The 16,374-nt window shown below is 38.7% G+C and overlaps 1 protein-coding gene across 14 annotated transcripts in view; it reads right to left on the bottom strand.

Annotated features, from left to right (window-relative positions):
* The window catches only part of tjp1a (tight junction protein 1a), a 141,407-nt gene that overhangs the window by 22,499 nt on the left and 102,534 nt on the right, over nucleotides 1–16,374 (bottom strand). For 8 of the 14 annotated variants that reach the window (XM_059530101.1, XM_059530090.1, XM_059530094.1 and 5 more), the window contains 8 exons: nucleotides 13,500–13,556; nucleotides 11,712–11,836; nucleotides 11,000–11,102; nucleotides 9,976–10,276; nucleotides 9,584–9,687; nucleotides 8,006–8,171; nucleotides 7,653–7,788; nucleotides 3,242–3,277 (listed from right to left, as the gene is read on the bottom strand). In XM_059530101.1, the coding sequence (XP_059386084.1) occupies nucleotides 3,242–3,277; nucleotides 7,653–7,788; nucleotides 8,006–8,171; nucleotides 9,584–9,687; nucleotides 9,976–10,276; nucleotides 11,000–11,102; nucleotides 11,712–11,836; nucleotides 13,500–13,547 (1,019 nt within the window). In that variant the 5' untranslated portion in view covers nucleotides 13,548–13,556. The remainder of the gene's footprint in view (nucleotides 1–3,241; nucleotides 3,278–7,652; nucleotides 7,789–8,005; nucleotides 8,172–9,583; nucleotides 9,688–9,975; nucleotides 10,277–10,999; nucleotides 11,103–11,711; nucleotides 11,837–13,499; nucleotides 13,557–16,374) is intronic. The other 6 variants (XM_059530092.1, XM_059530096.1, XM_059530097.1 and 3 more) reach the window with 1 other exon arrangement.

The raw sequence follows: 16,374 nt of genomic DNA, 5'->3' as shown, positions 1-16,374 counted from the left end.
GGCTGCTACAGTATGACTCAGAGAGGAAACAGACCACACCTGAAATATTCATTTTCTCTTAAATGAACAGTTAGCAATGTTATGCTAGCTGAATCAGTAAAAACAAACAGATTTCTGCAGAGAAATTAAATTTGTCATAACAAAAAAAGAGACCTTGTCCTTGTAGCCTAGTAGTGTACTTTATCTTAAATCTCTTATGCCCTGGACATGCGCAAAAATACACACACACACACACAAAAAGGCCTACATAAATCCCAGCTCTCCTTTGCTCTGTTGGTTTTCTCTTTACTAACACATCCATCACACATTCTCCAGTATTTGTTTCTCGAGTGACCTGTTACAGTTTCACTGAAATGTTTCTATGTGCATTTGTGCATTGAACCACTATAAAAATCAACCCTTTTTATAGTTTATATACAACCCGAATTCCGGAAAAGTTGGGACGTTTTTTAAATTTTAATAAAATGAAAACTAAAAGACTTTCAAATCATCACGAATATTTTATTCACAATAGAACATAGATAACATAGCAAATGTTTAAACTGAGAAAGTTTACAATTTTATGCACAAAATGAGCTCATTTCAATTTTGATTTCTGCTACAGGTCTCAAAATAGTTGGGACGGGGCATGTTTACCATGGTGTAGCATCTCCTTTTCTTTTCAAAACAGTTTGAAGACGTCTGGGCATTGAGGCTATGAGTTGCTGGAGTTTTGCTGTTGGAATTTGGTCCCATTCTTGCCTTATATAGATTTCCAGCTGCTGAAGAGTTCGTGGTCGTCTTTGACGTATTTTTCGTTTAATGATGCGCCAAATGTTCTCTATAGGTGAAAGATCTGGACTGCAGGCAGGCCAGGTTAGCACCCGGACTCTTCTACGACGAAGCCATGCTGTTGTTATAGCTGCAGTATGTGGTTTTGCATTGTCCTGCTGAAATAAACAAGGCCTTCCCTGAAATAGACGTTGTTTGGAGGGAAGCATATGTTGCTCTAAAACCTTTATATACCTTTCAGCATTCACAGAGCCTTCCAAAACATGCAAGCTGCCCATACCGTATGCACTTATGCACCCCTATACCATCAGAGATGCTGGCTTTTGAACTGAACGCTGATAACATGCTGGAAGGTCTCCCTCCTCTTTAGCCCGGAGGACACGGCGTCCGTGATTTCCAACAAGAATGTCAAATTTGGACTCGTCTGACCATAAAACACTATTCCACTTTGAAATAGTCCATTTTAAATGAGCCTTGGCCCACAGGACACGACGGCGCTTCTGGACCATGTTCACATATGGCTTCCTTTTTGCATGATAGAGCTTTAGTTGCATCTGCTGATGGCACGGCGGATTGTGTTTACCGACAGTGGTTTCTGAAAGTATTCCTGGGCCCATTTAGTAATGTCATTGACACAATCATGCCGATGAGTGATGCAGTGTCGTCTGAGAGCCCGAAGACCACGGGCATCCAATAAAGGTCTCCGGCCTTGTCCCTTACGCACAGAGATTTCTCCAGTTTCTCTGAATCTTTTGATGATGTTATGCACTGTAGATGATGAGATTTGCAAAGCCTTTGCAATTTGACGTTGAGGAACGTTGTTTTTAAAGTTTTCCACAATTTTTTTTACGCAGTCTTTCACAGATTGGAGAGCCTCTGCCCATCTTTACTTCTGAGAGACTCTGCTTCTCTAAGACAAAGCTTTTATAGCTAATCATGTTACAGACCTGATATCAATTAACTTAATTAATCACTAGATGTTCTCCCAGCTGAATCTTTTCAAAACTGCTTGCTTTTTTAGCCATTTGTTGCCCCCGTGCCAACTTTTTTGAGACCTGTAGCAGGCATTAAATTTTAAATGAGCTAATTAAGTGGATAAAAGTGTAAAATTTCTCAGTTTAAACATTTGCTACGTTATCTATGTTCTATTGTGAATAAAATATTGGCTCATGTGATTTGAAATTCCTTTAGTTTTCATTTTATTAAAATTTAAAAAACTTCCCAACTTTTCCGGAATTCGGGTTGTATTATATATGTGTATTAAAAAAGATTCCCCCCAACTGAACACTATTCTTATGACTATTTTCTTGTGATTACACAGCAAGAAAAGCCATTGAACTGTAATTTCTATTACAAGCAGGAAAATATTCTGGTTTACGTATGAATTACAGCAGGGGAATTATTTTGTAAATATGCAATATCGAACATGCTATAAACCTAGAAAACCTATTACAACACTACGTTTGAGTTAGTAAGAAATAAAGACCACTCACTGCACACACAGTGGTTATTATGCCACACACAGCTGGATCCACCTTCAAGAATATCTCAAGTAAAAACAAAAAATGTGTTAAACTTTAATTTAAAATTATTCATTAACACATTATTTTAAAATGTAAAATATACACAAAATACTAATAGACAAATTAATCCATTTAATTAAAATTTGTCTTATTTTTAGTTTTTCTTTCCTTTTTTTTTTCTTGATTTTAAATGACTTAATCCATTTAACTGATTCATGTAGGTTAATCTTTCTTTCCCCAAGTAGTTTTAAATCATTGAATTTAAGCTGATTATTTTTTTTTATTTTTTATTTTTTATGATGCTTATGTAGAGCACTCTGAATTACCATTGTGTATGGAATGTAAACCTAGACTATATAAATAAACTTGCCTACCCTAACCTAATACAGAAACAACACTGAATCAACACACTTAAGTACTCTTGAGAAACTTTATGAAGAGGAGATAGATTAAAAAGCTGACAGCTCAAACAGTGAAGAGAGAGTGCATCTCTGTGGCTTGTACAGTGAGGAAAAACCCATCTGGTGATGCAAATTTCAGAGGGAATTGTGTTGTCTCTTGTGTGCCAAGGTTAATGAACACACATGCAGGAAAATGAATTCAGGCCCATTTCTGCATAACAGCCTTGACACCCACTGTCAGTTTCCACAAACACACACACACACACACATATATATACAGAGCTAGTTACCTTTGCGCTATCAGCTCAATGTGACAGAATGCATGCTAATTTCACTACAAGCACATTGTAATGCACCACATCAAATGCATTAAAAAGTGCATTTTACAAACCAAACTGTGCATATAGAACACAGGACCCACACATTAAAAGGACTATGACAAAATTGCACAGAAAACACGATCACAAACAACAAATCAACCTAATATCCATGCACTCAGACTCGATCTACAAAAACTATGCACTGTGTACAGAGCACAGCACTTACAGCGGGAGCATTCTGGTGAGAAAAGAGCCCCTCGGCCTGTGTGGAGACAGAGCAGTTATTCAACAGCGAGTGAGTGATGCATGGCTCTGAGATATTAACCTGGCTCACTGACAAAAAGGTTCATCATCCCCCAAAATGCCTCCAAATCCAGCAATCCAAGTCCAGTAAAATACTTTTTAGACCATCCATTTTTGTGGTGCTGAAGGAGGACCCTAGAGCATTCCCATGTTGCCCAGTCCTGTTAATCATCCAGATAAGAGACCAGCCAGTTTATATTTATACAATGTGGCTTGATTAAATCTGTTCACATTAATAATTGTTTAGTAATAATTGAATGCCAAGGCTGCATTTCATTTTTATCAATAATACATTAAAAAAAGCAATCTTGTGAAATATATCAACAATTTATAATAACTATTTTAATATACTGTATATTATAAATTGTCGTTTCTTTATGTGATGAATTAGATACATTAGCAGCCATTATTCCAGTCTTTAGTGTCATGTAATCCAGTTAGAAATCATTCTAATATGCCAATTTCATGCTCAAGAAACATTAACATCAACATCAAGAAACATTATCAATGTTGAAAGCATTTTTCAGGATTTTCTGCTGAATAGAAGGCTCAGAAGAACAGCATTTATTTGAACTCTTTTGTAACATCATGAATGTATTTTCTTTCACTTTTTGATCAATTTAATGTATCCATGCAAAAAAAAAAAAAAAAAACTATAAAACAACATACATTAGTTTAAATATGTGCAAGTCTTAAGGCTTCATACTTATCTTAGAGAGTTTCCCTTGCTATTATCAAGTCTTACTTCAGTGGGGGTCTTGCTAGGCACTATATATTTTTTTTAAATCTGCTTTCGAACAATAAGAAATGTGCCATAAAATGAAAATGAAAACTGAACTGACTTTAGCTCTAGCATCTTTATATTCATTATCATTCAGTGGAGATCAATGATTCTACTAATATTACAGACACTGTCCACATTAAAGCCCTGCATTTCAGCCCGAGCCCAACGGGCCCCGACTTATTTATGCCCCTAGGGCCCGGCTTCGGACCAATTTTCACGTTATAGCTCACATGCGGGCCGGGCCTCGGGCCTTTTTTGGGTTATCCTTCTATTTATATTTTTAGACATTAATAAAAAAAATAATAATGAGAAGTTGACGTCGATGATAGAAAAACAAACATAGACATTTCATAACCTCATAACTTTCATAATCTGATAATTCTACCCGTTATAATTATAATGACATGACAGTCTCACGCACGCACTCACGCACGCACACACGCTTTTCCGTCAGCGCGACCCACGATTATACTTCACTTATATCCACTTATTGTAGTAGTAGCTATTATAGGCCTCTAAATTAATATATTAATCATAGCCTAGTTGGCCATCTAATAATTATAAAATGATGATTCATGCAGCGGCGAGCATTTCTGTGTCTGCACCTGTTGTTGCGGGCCACGCAGCAAAGAAGAGAGCGCTGGCCGAGTTTGAAAACATTGTGGAGCAGGATGAGGATGACGACGATGAAGTACAGCAATACATGCGCCTCAATCACAACATGGAAGGTGTTGGACGAGATGTGCTGCTATGGTGGAAACAGCACGAGACCCTGCTACCGCAACGGTCAAGACTGGCTCGCAATGTGTTTAGTGTCCCGCCAGCAGCAGCAGTGAACGTGTCTTCAGCGCAGCGGGAAGAGTGATGGAAGAGAGGAGGACTGGGTTAAAACCTTCCACTCTGGATGCTATTCTTTTTCTCCACGATGCTCTGTAAGAGACTGTTCTAACTTTTCATTTGACTGGACTTTATTTTCGTTTAACTGTTGGAAACTAATGGAAAAAAGAATGGACATGTTCTGTGGTGCATTTTTGAGGTAAGATAACCTGCAAGTTTGTTTTTAATTAATTTAATTTGTATAGATTGTAGCTTATTTCTCATTTCGTTTGCGAGCGCTGTTGCGAGCCTGCCTCAGTATTTCAATTTTTTTTTTATTTTACTCACTGTGGTTTAATAAATAAACATATATTAAACTAACTGTCTGTGTGATATGCTTGAAGTGTTTTATATCTATGGATTTTATTGTAGCCAAGTAAAGTATTAGCGTTCATTTGAGAGGCTTAATTGATTAAATATGTTTTAGGCTACTCGCTGTTGGCTCGGCTGATTAACGGAAATCTTCATTAAAAAAAAAATGCTCCAAACATTTTTCTAAATTAACTTGATAAAGAAATGAAGAGAAACATAACACAAAACTGACCCCTTTTTTAATTGTTGCAAATAGGGCAGGCTTCTGCTGTGTAATAAAATAAATAAATAAATAAAAACACGGGCTCGTGTCGGACTCGGGCTGATAATTCTGATGAGCTGTCGGACACGGGTCGGGCTAGGGCCTGAGCGTCTCGGCCTCGGGCCTAGATTTGAGGCCCGTGCAGGGCTCTAGTCCACATGTTTAAAGCAGACTACACACACTAGAAATTGTTAGAGCTGTGGCAGTTTTCTGAGACTTGAAAGGCATCAGTGTCTTGTCGAGGTGAGAGAGCCGATAATGAGGTGTAATCTGAGTTCAGATATTAAGTGAGCCGCTGCTGTAGACAGACAGGTGGAGGATGTGTGGGGACACGGGGTGTGAAATTTCATTAAAATACAGCCTGCAGCAGTGTGGGGATGTGGGATGTAGCCAGCAGCTGCTTTAATGCCAAGAAAAATGGCGTATCCCCTGGGAAAGGACTGGCACCTTGTGACATTGTCATCTTTTTCATCCTTGTCTCTTTACATACTCAAAGACTCCTGGAAACACCATCTCGTGATCTTTCGGTCTTACTTCCATCTGTTTTACATACTCTACTTATCTCTCATGATTTCCTTTGGCCTCCATCCACTACTTATAAAATGTACCATGGGAACCACAGTTTCCCCCATTATGCCATAACATAATATCATTACTACTGTTATTGACATAGTGGACTATATAATTAAAATGAATCTAATTTATTTATGAGAATCTTTCATCCAGTTTTATTTAGGGCTGTCTATCAATTTTAAATCACATTAAATCACAACTTTTAACTGAACAATTAATCACATATCAAAATGAAGATAAAGATATTACTGAGACTCAAATCATAAAACAAAAATAATTTTTTTTGTACACAATACAATAAATTGATATGTTTGTTTTTGTGATTTTTGTTTTTGTTTTTTGGTACAACAACTAGTACATATTTTGGTAAAAACTGTGGTTACCAGAGTAATTTTTGGTAAAGGACTAGTGTTTATGCATGCGTATATATTAGATTTGTGATGCACCAAGCCAGTTTACCTTACTTTCAACAAATATCTCTCTCCACCCTCAATACCACGACTTAGGTGCCCTTGAGCAAGGCATCGAACCCCCAACTGCTCCCCGGGCGCCGCAGCATAAATGGCTGCCCACTGCTCCGGGGGTGTGTTCACAGTGTGTGTGTGTGTTCACTGCTCTGTGTGTGTGCATTTCGGATGGGTTAAATGCAGAGCACAAATTCTGAGTATGGGTCACCATACTTGGCTGAATGTCACGTCACTTTCACTTTCACTAAATTTGCCATGTCACGTTCTCAGGTGATAAATTAAACTAGTCATAGTAAAGTTCTTTGGCAACAAGTCGCCTCTTGATATATATATATTTTTTTAATTAATTTGAAATATTTGCATATTTGCACATACTGTACTTTACTAGTCTGTAGCATCATACAACAGATATCCAAACACTGAATCTTGTACTTCATTATCTCTTACACAAACGTACACACAAAGAACACTGAAATAAATCATCAGACCACTTGCTGTCAACACTTTTCACGTCTACAGTGCTAGAGCACGTCTACTACGTTAGTTAAGACAGCTACATGAGCTCAGCTCTACTGTAGTGTCAAACTGAGTTACAGTCAGCCAGCTCACTGCACTATGACCAACACTTACACTCTCCTGTGACTGCAAGCAAAAGAAAACGAAAAAAAAAACAACAACTCAATTTCACACAAACACAAATCAGTGACAGTAAGTATGATATTTCTTAAAGCTGTAAGTGTGCAAATCTGCTTCACTGATTATTCTGATTCATACGATTAATAATAATATTTTAAGCAGGCTCAGCAGTGAGAAAATATCTCGTAGCACCAGTAATCAATCAGAGCACTCTTCTGTCATTAGGCAGATGGATGCAGATTTACTGCTCTAGCTGACATCTGAACCTGCTAGTAGCTGAGATGTGACCTGCATGCATCTCTCTATCCACAGCGTGACGTTAACCACGGCAGTGAATTAAGGGGCACTAATGGAAAAATGAAGGGATATTTGAAACTTGAGGAGGTTTTGTTTGGTTTATGTAAGCATTTCTGGCGTCTCTTACCTGCCGTTGCTCATCTGCTGTGGAGAGTGGCTGGAGATGTCGGAGGGCTCTGAGCGTTTGTCAGGGGAATGGGATCGACTGAGACGGGTGCGCTCATGGGAATGATCTGATGCCAGTGAATGAATTTCTGAAATATCTGTTGAAACAAATCATGATCTCCAAGTGTGAATTTAGTCTAAGTTGACTGACTTTTAGAAAAAGACAAAAATTCTACAAGGAAACTGAAAATTAAAAAGGACAAGAAAGCCATGAAATGAACATGATGCAAAATATAAAGCCTTACGTTAATGTCTGACCTTACGTCTAATCTTAGATTATTTTCAGATGTACATTTTTAACTAGGATTATCTCACCATCTCTGTCTGAATTAGCTGAGGGAATGCTATCGTCCATATCTGGAATGTTTAGGAGTGTCCCCCTCTCGTCTCTCTGCACCACCATTTTCAGCTTGCCTTTCGATCGCTCTATAAGCTTCTTTGCGTCTATCAAAGACAGGTTCTCAGTCACTGTGCCATTGATCTACATGAAGAGGAGAGGGAAAACAAAAAGAACACCATTTTGTGGATGCACTATGGATACACAAGTCTGCCATTTTGAATAACACAGCTTAAAAGTGACAAAGGTCTTATGTTGATAAATTAAGCATTTTTAAATTATAAACTCTCCTAGCTCTATGATTAGCCCTGCACACAGCAACATGCAAATAAACCAACAATATACACTACGGTTCAAAAGTTGTTAATGTCAGCATGACTTTTATCATTTTTTGGAAAGAAGTGTCTTGTGACTCCTCACCAAGGCTACATTTATTTTGATTAAAAATACAGAAAACATTAATATTAGAAAATACTATTACTATTTAAAACATCAGAAACCATCAGAAATCAATCTACTATGCTGATATCAAAGTTGAAATCAGTGGTGCCGGTGTTACAATGCGTACGTATTCTGTGATACATATTTTTCAGGATTCTGTGACTGATGAACTGATGAACAGAAAGTTAAAAGGAATAGAACTGATTTGAAATGTCTCTTTTGAACAGTTTAATCTTTGCTAAATAAAACACTGAATGGTAGTGTATATGCAGCAGCAAAAAAAAAAATGCTGTCCCTGATTTTTCATTTACAGAGATTTGCAACAAGTCTGTTGGCTTTGTGCTCGATGCACTGCAATTTCACTCCAGTGCTCTCTGGGCTCTCTCTGTTCCACTCAGTAAGCTCTAACTTCATTCAGCTGTTGACAGCTCATAAACTCACATAGAAATCACAGAAAGATAGAGAGATCTTATTCAGCTAAAACTAGTCAGTCAGATGATACTTTTTACATTCTTTAGTAAAAATTAAATAGTTTACATAGATATTAGAAATTAAAGTATCATAATGTAAACATTAAGAATGAGGGTCAAAATTAAACAAATTTAATTTTGAGTGTGCTTAAAGTTACTGTACCTAAAGGTGCTGTAAGTGCCTTAATGGAAATATCCCTGAAAGATAAAAATACCTAAGCTGTGATCACACTCATCTGCCCTAGTCTTTATGAATAAACAGTGACCACAAGCAACTGTCAGATTCTTCATTCAGCCAATGAGAAGGCTTTTGAGGTGCTTTCTGCCTGTCAATCATTGTGAATGTTCCCAGTGGGCAGTCCATATACAGGAAGCCAAACGCTGAGAGCATGATTGATTAACTTGGAGCAGTTTTCATGAGTTTAGAGGGAGCCAAATGTTCACAATTTCTCATCTGTTATCAACGACTTAAACAGCTAAACATTCACAGAGAAATCAAGACAGAGAAAAACAAAGGGTCAAAAACACTGGTAAAGCTTTTCAGGCCAAGTAAGGGTGCCAGCAACTACCGCTGGTACTGTTCAATCCAGTTCTCTTCTTTTCTTGAAACCATCTCTGATCCATCCCAGACACCACTTCTCATACCTTCAGGACGACGTCTCCCTCTTGTATGTTGCCATCACGGGCTGCAAGGCTCTCGGGAGAAATGTCCTTTACAAATATGTGGCTGGCCAGACGCAGGCCGTATTCTGCGCACAACAGAAAATACACACAGGAATGAACAATAAGAGACATAATCCACTTGAATTAATGGGTGACTGATAAATCTGGCTACTGAGTAACTTACTACAGCTTTGTTCTTGTTGAAAGCACCCTGTGGGTATTTCTGCCAGTAGACTAATCACAGCTATTAGCTAATGTACAACAGCCTGCATTTCACCTGTTTACAACATTCTAATATGTTTGCCAAGACCTCTGTTAAAGCCATCAACAGTAATTAAGAGGTCTGTCCTCCAATTTTTAACAGCTCCACCCACCTTCATTCTTGCGGGACTTGACAAGTGTGACTTTGGAAGGACGTGGCGGGACAATGGATGCAACTGATCGTCTGTCTGAGCAAGGGGAAATGCTCCTCTCACGGGAATTACTATGGTCCCTCCTTCCGGTGCTGTCGCTGCGCTCGTTTCTTCTGCTAGTGCCTCCGCTCGCTCCCCCTGCACGTGCTGGTCCCTCATAATCATCCTCCTCAGTGTCTTCCTCTTCCTCTCGCTCTGACATAGTCTCTCTGTCTCCCCCTCGACTTACAGGAATCTGCACCTTCCGCTTTCTGCGGATAGTCTGAACAGGCAATATATTGACATTTCAACTGGATGAATAAGATTTACTTTCTAAAAGGTAATAATAGAGTATATTAATATATTAACATTAGCAAGGGCAATAGCCAATCATCTGTTATATACCATTATTACACAGCTCTCTAGAATAATTCATTCTGACTGGTCAATGCATTTTGTGATCAAATGAGGCCATTAATTGCACTCAGAGTCCAAATTAAATACAATTAATTATATTACATATTCATATGTTTTTGGGGAATATCTTAAGTGTGCATTTTATTTTCTTATGTATCTTAATTTAAAGTGTGGATTTATCAATTATGTCAGTTATATCAGTATCAGCTGTTATGTTCATCAATTATGTCATTTATCATTCGTATCACAGAAACTCTGAAGTACTGATCAAACTCTGCACTTAAAAAATCTAGCTCTAAAGGTTATGTCTCTTCAGAGAGGACAAAAAATATATAGAAAGTGTCTAGACACTGACTAACAGCTCCTGTACGCTCTCAAAGCCAAATACTTTGCACTACTGCAGCTTGACTCTCAGCATTCCTCACTGCTTAATGTAAACTCAGTCATGACTGATCACCTCCCCGTCCTGCCTCCCTCAACTTCTTCCATCCTCCGTCAAAGCCCACTACTCACATCTGTAGCCCAGTTAAGACTCAAGGTTGTACAGGACTGATGCAATGTACGATGGATGATGCTGTTGTTAACTTACAATTTTGGCATTCTTTCCACTTTTTCTCAGCTGCTGAACAGCGTAGGCATGCTCCACATTGTCCATGGAGACACCATTTACCATCACCACTCTATCATTCTCTCTGCAGACAAATATATATATATTTTTGTGAAGAAAAGAAAAATCTAAATGATTTCTTAATATAAATATTTTAACAAACAGATTTTTTTATTTAATTAATTAGAATTAACATGTATATGCTATAATTACATAAATTTTTTAATTACACAAACACATACACAGAGATATACTGTATATATTGTTTATATGAGATTTAAAAGTAAATTGTATAAGTTATATAAATTACATAAAATTATAACATATACACACAGATATATAAATAATGATTGTCATGTGATTGTCATGCGTGTCTCGTTAGTAAAGCCGGTTCTTTGATTAGCAGTAAATATCCACCACCTGCTTTCAAATGGAGCGTCACTTACTACACAGAGCCGTAGTTCTCTGACAAGCTACGCAATATCGCGTCATAATCGCAGAGGAATCGCATGCGATTATTAATGTGATATTTCATAGCTTGTCAGAGAACTACGGCTCTGTGTAGTAAGTGACGCTCCATTTTTATATATACTTAAAAATATTAAATAATAAAAATTTTATTTTCACTTAAATAACTAACTGTTAATTAAAATCCGTTTTAAATGTTGAATATCCTAAATATTAAATATCTTACTGTAAAAGCCCTTCTGCTGGTCCCCCCTTGAGCACATCTGAGATCACTATAGAGGTCTCTCCGCTCTGGAAATGAGGGTTGTCACGGCCCCCTGAGATGGCGATTCCAAACCCAAAACCTGGCACCTGCAAAGGACATGAACATACACGCAGCAGAGTGAGCTCTCTGAATTCACAGCACATCTCTGAATAATTACATTACATTAGATGGAATAGAATGATTAAGACCAATATGTAGGTTACTCTGTGTGTGTGTGTGTGTGTGTGTGTGTGTGTGTGTGTGTGTGTGTGTGTGTGTGTGTGTGTGTGTGTATGTGTATGTGTGTGTGTATGTGTATGTGTGTGTGTGTGTGTTATGCGTTTGCATAAGGTGTTTGAAGCTCTGAGCTCTCACATTTGCCCTCAACCAATCACAAAAAAAAAGAAAGAGGAGCCTGAAGAGGTAGAGAGTGACAGACAGACTCCAGATAGATGGCCAGAGGCCTTTCCTGGTGTGACTGGGCATTCTCTCACACACACACAAACACACACACTGGTCTGTTCTACCTCTCTCTGCAATCCAAACCATCTGGCCTTCCTCTAAACACAAACAGCTATAAATCATAACAAGAGCCTGAGCAGGTGAGGAGCACATACAATGTACAATGTGCCATCTGGGGTAGTCGTGGCCTAATGGTTAGAGAGTCGGACTCCCAATCGAAAGGTTGTGAGTTCGAGTCCCGGGCCGGCAGGAATTGTGGGTGGGGGGAGTGCATGTACAGTTCTCTCTCCACCTTCAATGCCACGACTTAGGTGCCCTTGAGCAAGGCATCGAACCCCCAACTGCTCCCCGGGCGCCGCAGCATAAATGGCTGCCCACTGCTCCGGGTGTGTGCTCACAGTGTGTGTGTGTGTTCACTGCTCTGTGTGTGTGCATTTCGGATGGGTTAAATGCAGAGCACAAATTCTGAGTATGGGTCACCATACTTGGCTGAATGTCACGTCACTCACTCACTTATCACAGGGGGAAAAATACAGCCTTGTTTATTTTGCGGATAGTAACAAAGACAGCTATGTAATACTGTTAGCCAGGAGCGGTCTGACAGCTAAAGAGATTCCACCTATGAAAAAAGACCCCAGTAAAAGGCTTAACACTTGTACACCTGTTATTTTGTCGAGGCTGTCAGTACATCAGAAAAGCGGTAACAAATGGGACTGACTGAACTAAAGTGTTACACAGACATCAGGTTATGATCCAATATGTGTGTGAGTGACCACTGTACTCCAGCTCTTACAGAAGGAGGAGCTTAATACTGTGCCCAACTGACTCATTCTCAGACTCTGGTTTAGATAGGTTTGAGCCTATGAACATGCAGGAAGAGGAAAAGGAACAGGAAGTGAAGCAGAGCAGGCATTTTTTCCTCTCACACACTGCTTCCTGCCATCTGGGGGATCGGCTATTGTGTACTCAATGACCTGTAACTAGCCATACCAAAAGAGAAGAGAGAAGAGGGAGGAAAGAAAGACAAATAGAAAGAGTAGGGATGCAGTAATATGAATATTCTGGTTATTACCCATAATACACATGAGTGAATAACTGTCATGGCCAAAATCAACATTAGATACTACTTAGATGTTACTTATTAGATACAAAAAAACTATATATAATGTTCCAATATATTGTTTATCCCAGAAAGAAAGAAAAACATTGGGGACATTGGATGAGGAACGGTGAAGTAGGAAAATGAAGAGTGGAATAAAACTGAAGCACCAAGTGTGAAGATGAAAAAAGACAATGTGGAACACTCACCCTGTGAAGAGTCACCGTGTGCTGTTCCCATATCACAGTTTCCTCCATTGTTGTACTCTGAGAAAGAGACAGAGAGAAAGCAATCAGTTGGGACAAATTCTAAGCACATACAATGAGTTTGTATCAGCAGGTATTTCTCCTCTTTGTGAGGAGGTGATTTTACTCTGACCTCTATGAGCTGCAGGACTTAAGCATATTTACCAAACCAGCTATCCATGCTTGAAGTAAATCTGTATGTGTGTGTGTGCTGGTCTGAGCAAAGGCTACCAGAGGGCTAAACAGTACTGCAAAGCTGACTAGGACACATGCAGAACTGAAATAACAATCCAATGACTAGAACAGCCAATATCAACAGGAGCTATACTCATTATAGCACACAAACATAAATGAAGCCTGTAAAAACAGTGCAAATGCAGCTACAGTTCTTTTTTCATCACTGAAATTTCATAGAAGTTTACAGCATTTGCCTAATAAAAGCATGTGATTAATAAAGCCTATTGACACTACTGTAGTCTAACAGGGTCAATTACAAGGTCAAAACTAAATTTAAACACACATAAATAAGTTGTTCACAATAAGGTTTAGGAATGCAGACAACACTATAAATTCATAACACCGTATCACCAACAATTAGAACAGGGTGATGTGATCACTATAAAAACACCTGCCCAAAATCCCCTGGGCTCCTGAGACATTCAGCTTCTCTTGTCTGACTAATTAGATGACAGCTGTCCCACTCATGTGTCTCCGCTTTCAATGCACACATCATACAAACAAACTGCTACAACATGAACAAGCTGCGCTGGTATAAGTCAGAAGGGATAGATGCTGAGAAAGAGAGAGAGGGATGATCAGCCATGACAAGGAGTCAAGGAGAGAAAGAGCAGATAATATTTATAGCTCTAACCCTGAGCTGAGGGGAATGGTTTGTGCTTCTGCTCCTTTTCTCCTGTACTGTAGATGCCAGGCTGGATCAATTATTACAGTAGCTCTGAGAGTTTCAAAACAGACTCAAACACTAACATTTTTTCACTAAATGAACCAGGAAAACTATTTATATGTCAATATAAGTCAGCAATACTATATTATAATAAGAAAACATTTTATAACACCAGCAAAATAAACAAATAAGGAATATTTCCTTTAAAACCACTATACATCACACTTAAACATCCAACATATCTGCACTGAAAACACAGTTTAACCCTCTGACCTGTTTACCACGCTGCTTAGCAAGCATCTCAGTCATGGTCCTAATTGGCACAGGGGCAATATTCAGTTCATGCCCCCATTTCTTCCCCTCTGTCTCACGGTCAGGCTTTATTGTGAGAGGATCTGACCTATTTGAAAGGCATCCACCTCTCAAAATCTCACCATGCCTCGATCCCGTCCTCTGACCCTCATCCACACATTCCTTTAATGTGTCTGTAGGGTCAGAGGTGCTAGATTCATCGGACTGTAAGAGCCGACAGCAGGGGCCCCGACTATGAGAAAAATGCCCATCAGTGAGCCATGTGACAGACAGAGAGAGAGAGGCCTAGGGGTTCTTGTCCTTGGTGGCGGAAGAACAGCAAACTGTTCAGGCTTCAGAAAAATGGCCCTGCTATGAGTGTGTGAAAATTGAGGCAAGGACAGGACTGGTACGATAAAGGCTGGAATACACTACATGACTTTTGCACTCATTTTTTTAGATTTACAGTCTAGACAAGTCAACGCTAGATGGCAAAAATCAGTCCCAGTCTGAAGATCTGAGTTGACAGATTTCACAGAAAATTATGTAGTGTAAGATGGGCACAGAGTCCAATTTTAGCTTCAGACTATGAATCCATCCAGTTAGAGCAGTGGTTCTCAATTCCAGTCCTTGCGCCCCTGCTCTGCACATTTCTCTTATCGCTTCAGACGTTTGTTCTATTCAAACGTAAGAGCCCTGAAGTGGACATCACAGGATATTCAGCCATGATTCAAGTTAACGTATATGTTCCATTCAAAGTGTGCGAGAAGTGAATTTAAATTGTATTTATTTAGAGAGGTATATGATGTCACACTTATCCGTGTGTAAAGATGTTGCACAGTGCAAATTCGTGAATGAGTGAACTGATTTCCCCTGCTCAGGGAGTAGGGAGATAAGAAAACTGTGTAGCGACCAAGTCTATCGGAACACAGTTCAAGCACGGAGCTCACTTCTAACAAGCTGATTATCTGAATCAGGTGTGTTAGCAAACTAACGTTAATATTACTTATGAATAAAATCCTAAATTAAATCTGTTCAACATGTAAAAGTATTTTGTCTCTTAAGTAAACTTGGATTACCACTCAATACATCAAAGTTACAATTGTAATGCCTTTATGAGAGTTTTGAGGCAGCAACATTTTATTAAATTGACCTTCAATGGAGGGACAGAATTCTGTAAGGTTTCATTAAAAATATTTTCATTTTGTTTCAAAGATGACCTTTTAACTCCAGGGATCTAATCTTTGCTGAGAAAACATATGGATATATGGAAGCTGATTGTCAGCAGTGTGTGTGGTCAGGTAACAGTCAGACAGGAGAGTCACTCCACAGTGCTCGAAGCCGTTTAAATGAGTCAGGCTAAGCACTTCTGATTCTCTAATCTGATGAGATTATTTTTTAATTCATCCCAACAACACAGAGCTCAAAGTAAACACACTGTCCTGAAATCTGAGTGCTGTAAACCTCAACAGAGATAAAACCTGACTCCTAAAACACTTCTTAAGAGGAACCTCTGCAGATTTGACCAATTTGAATTTAAAATTCCACTCCATTCCTGCTGAATTATAGATTTTTAATCTATTTTCACCAAGGCAATTCAAAACAAGGTCTCATTTTGTAAAAAAAGAGTCAGAAACACAGGGG

Source organism: Carassius carassius, chromosome 3, assembly GCF_963082965.1.
Source record: "Carassius carassius chromosome 3, fCarCar2.1, whole genome shotgun sequence".
NCBI lineage: Eukaryota > Metazoa > Chordata > Actinopteri > Cypriniformes > Cyprinidae > Carassius > Carassius carassius.
Note: the sequence above shows the minus strand (reverse complement) of the source record. Positions and strands in the feature narration are given on the sequence as shown.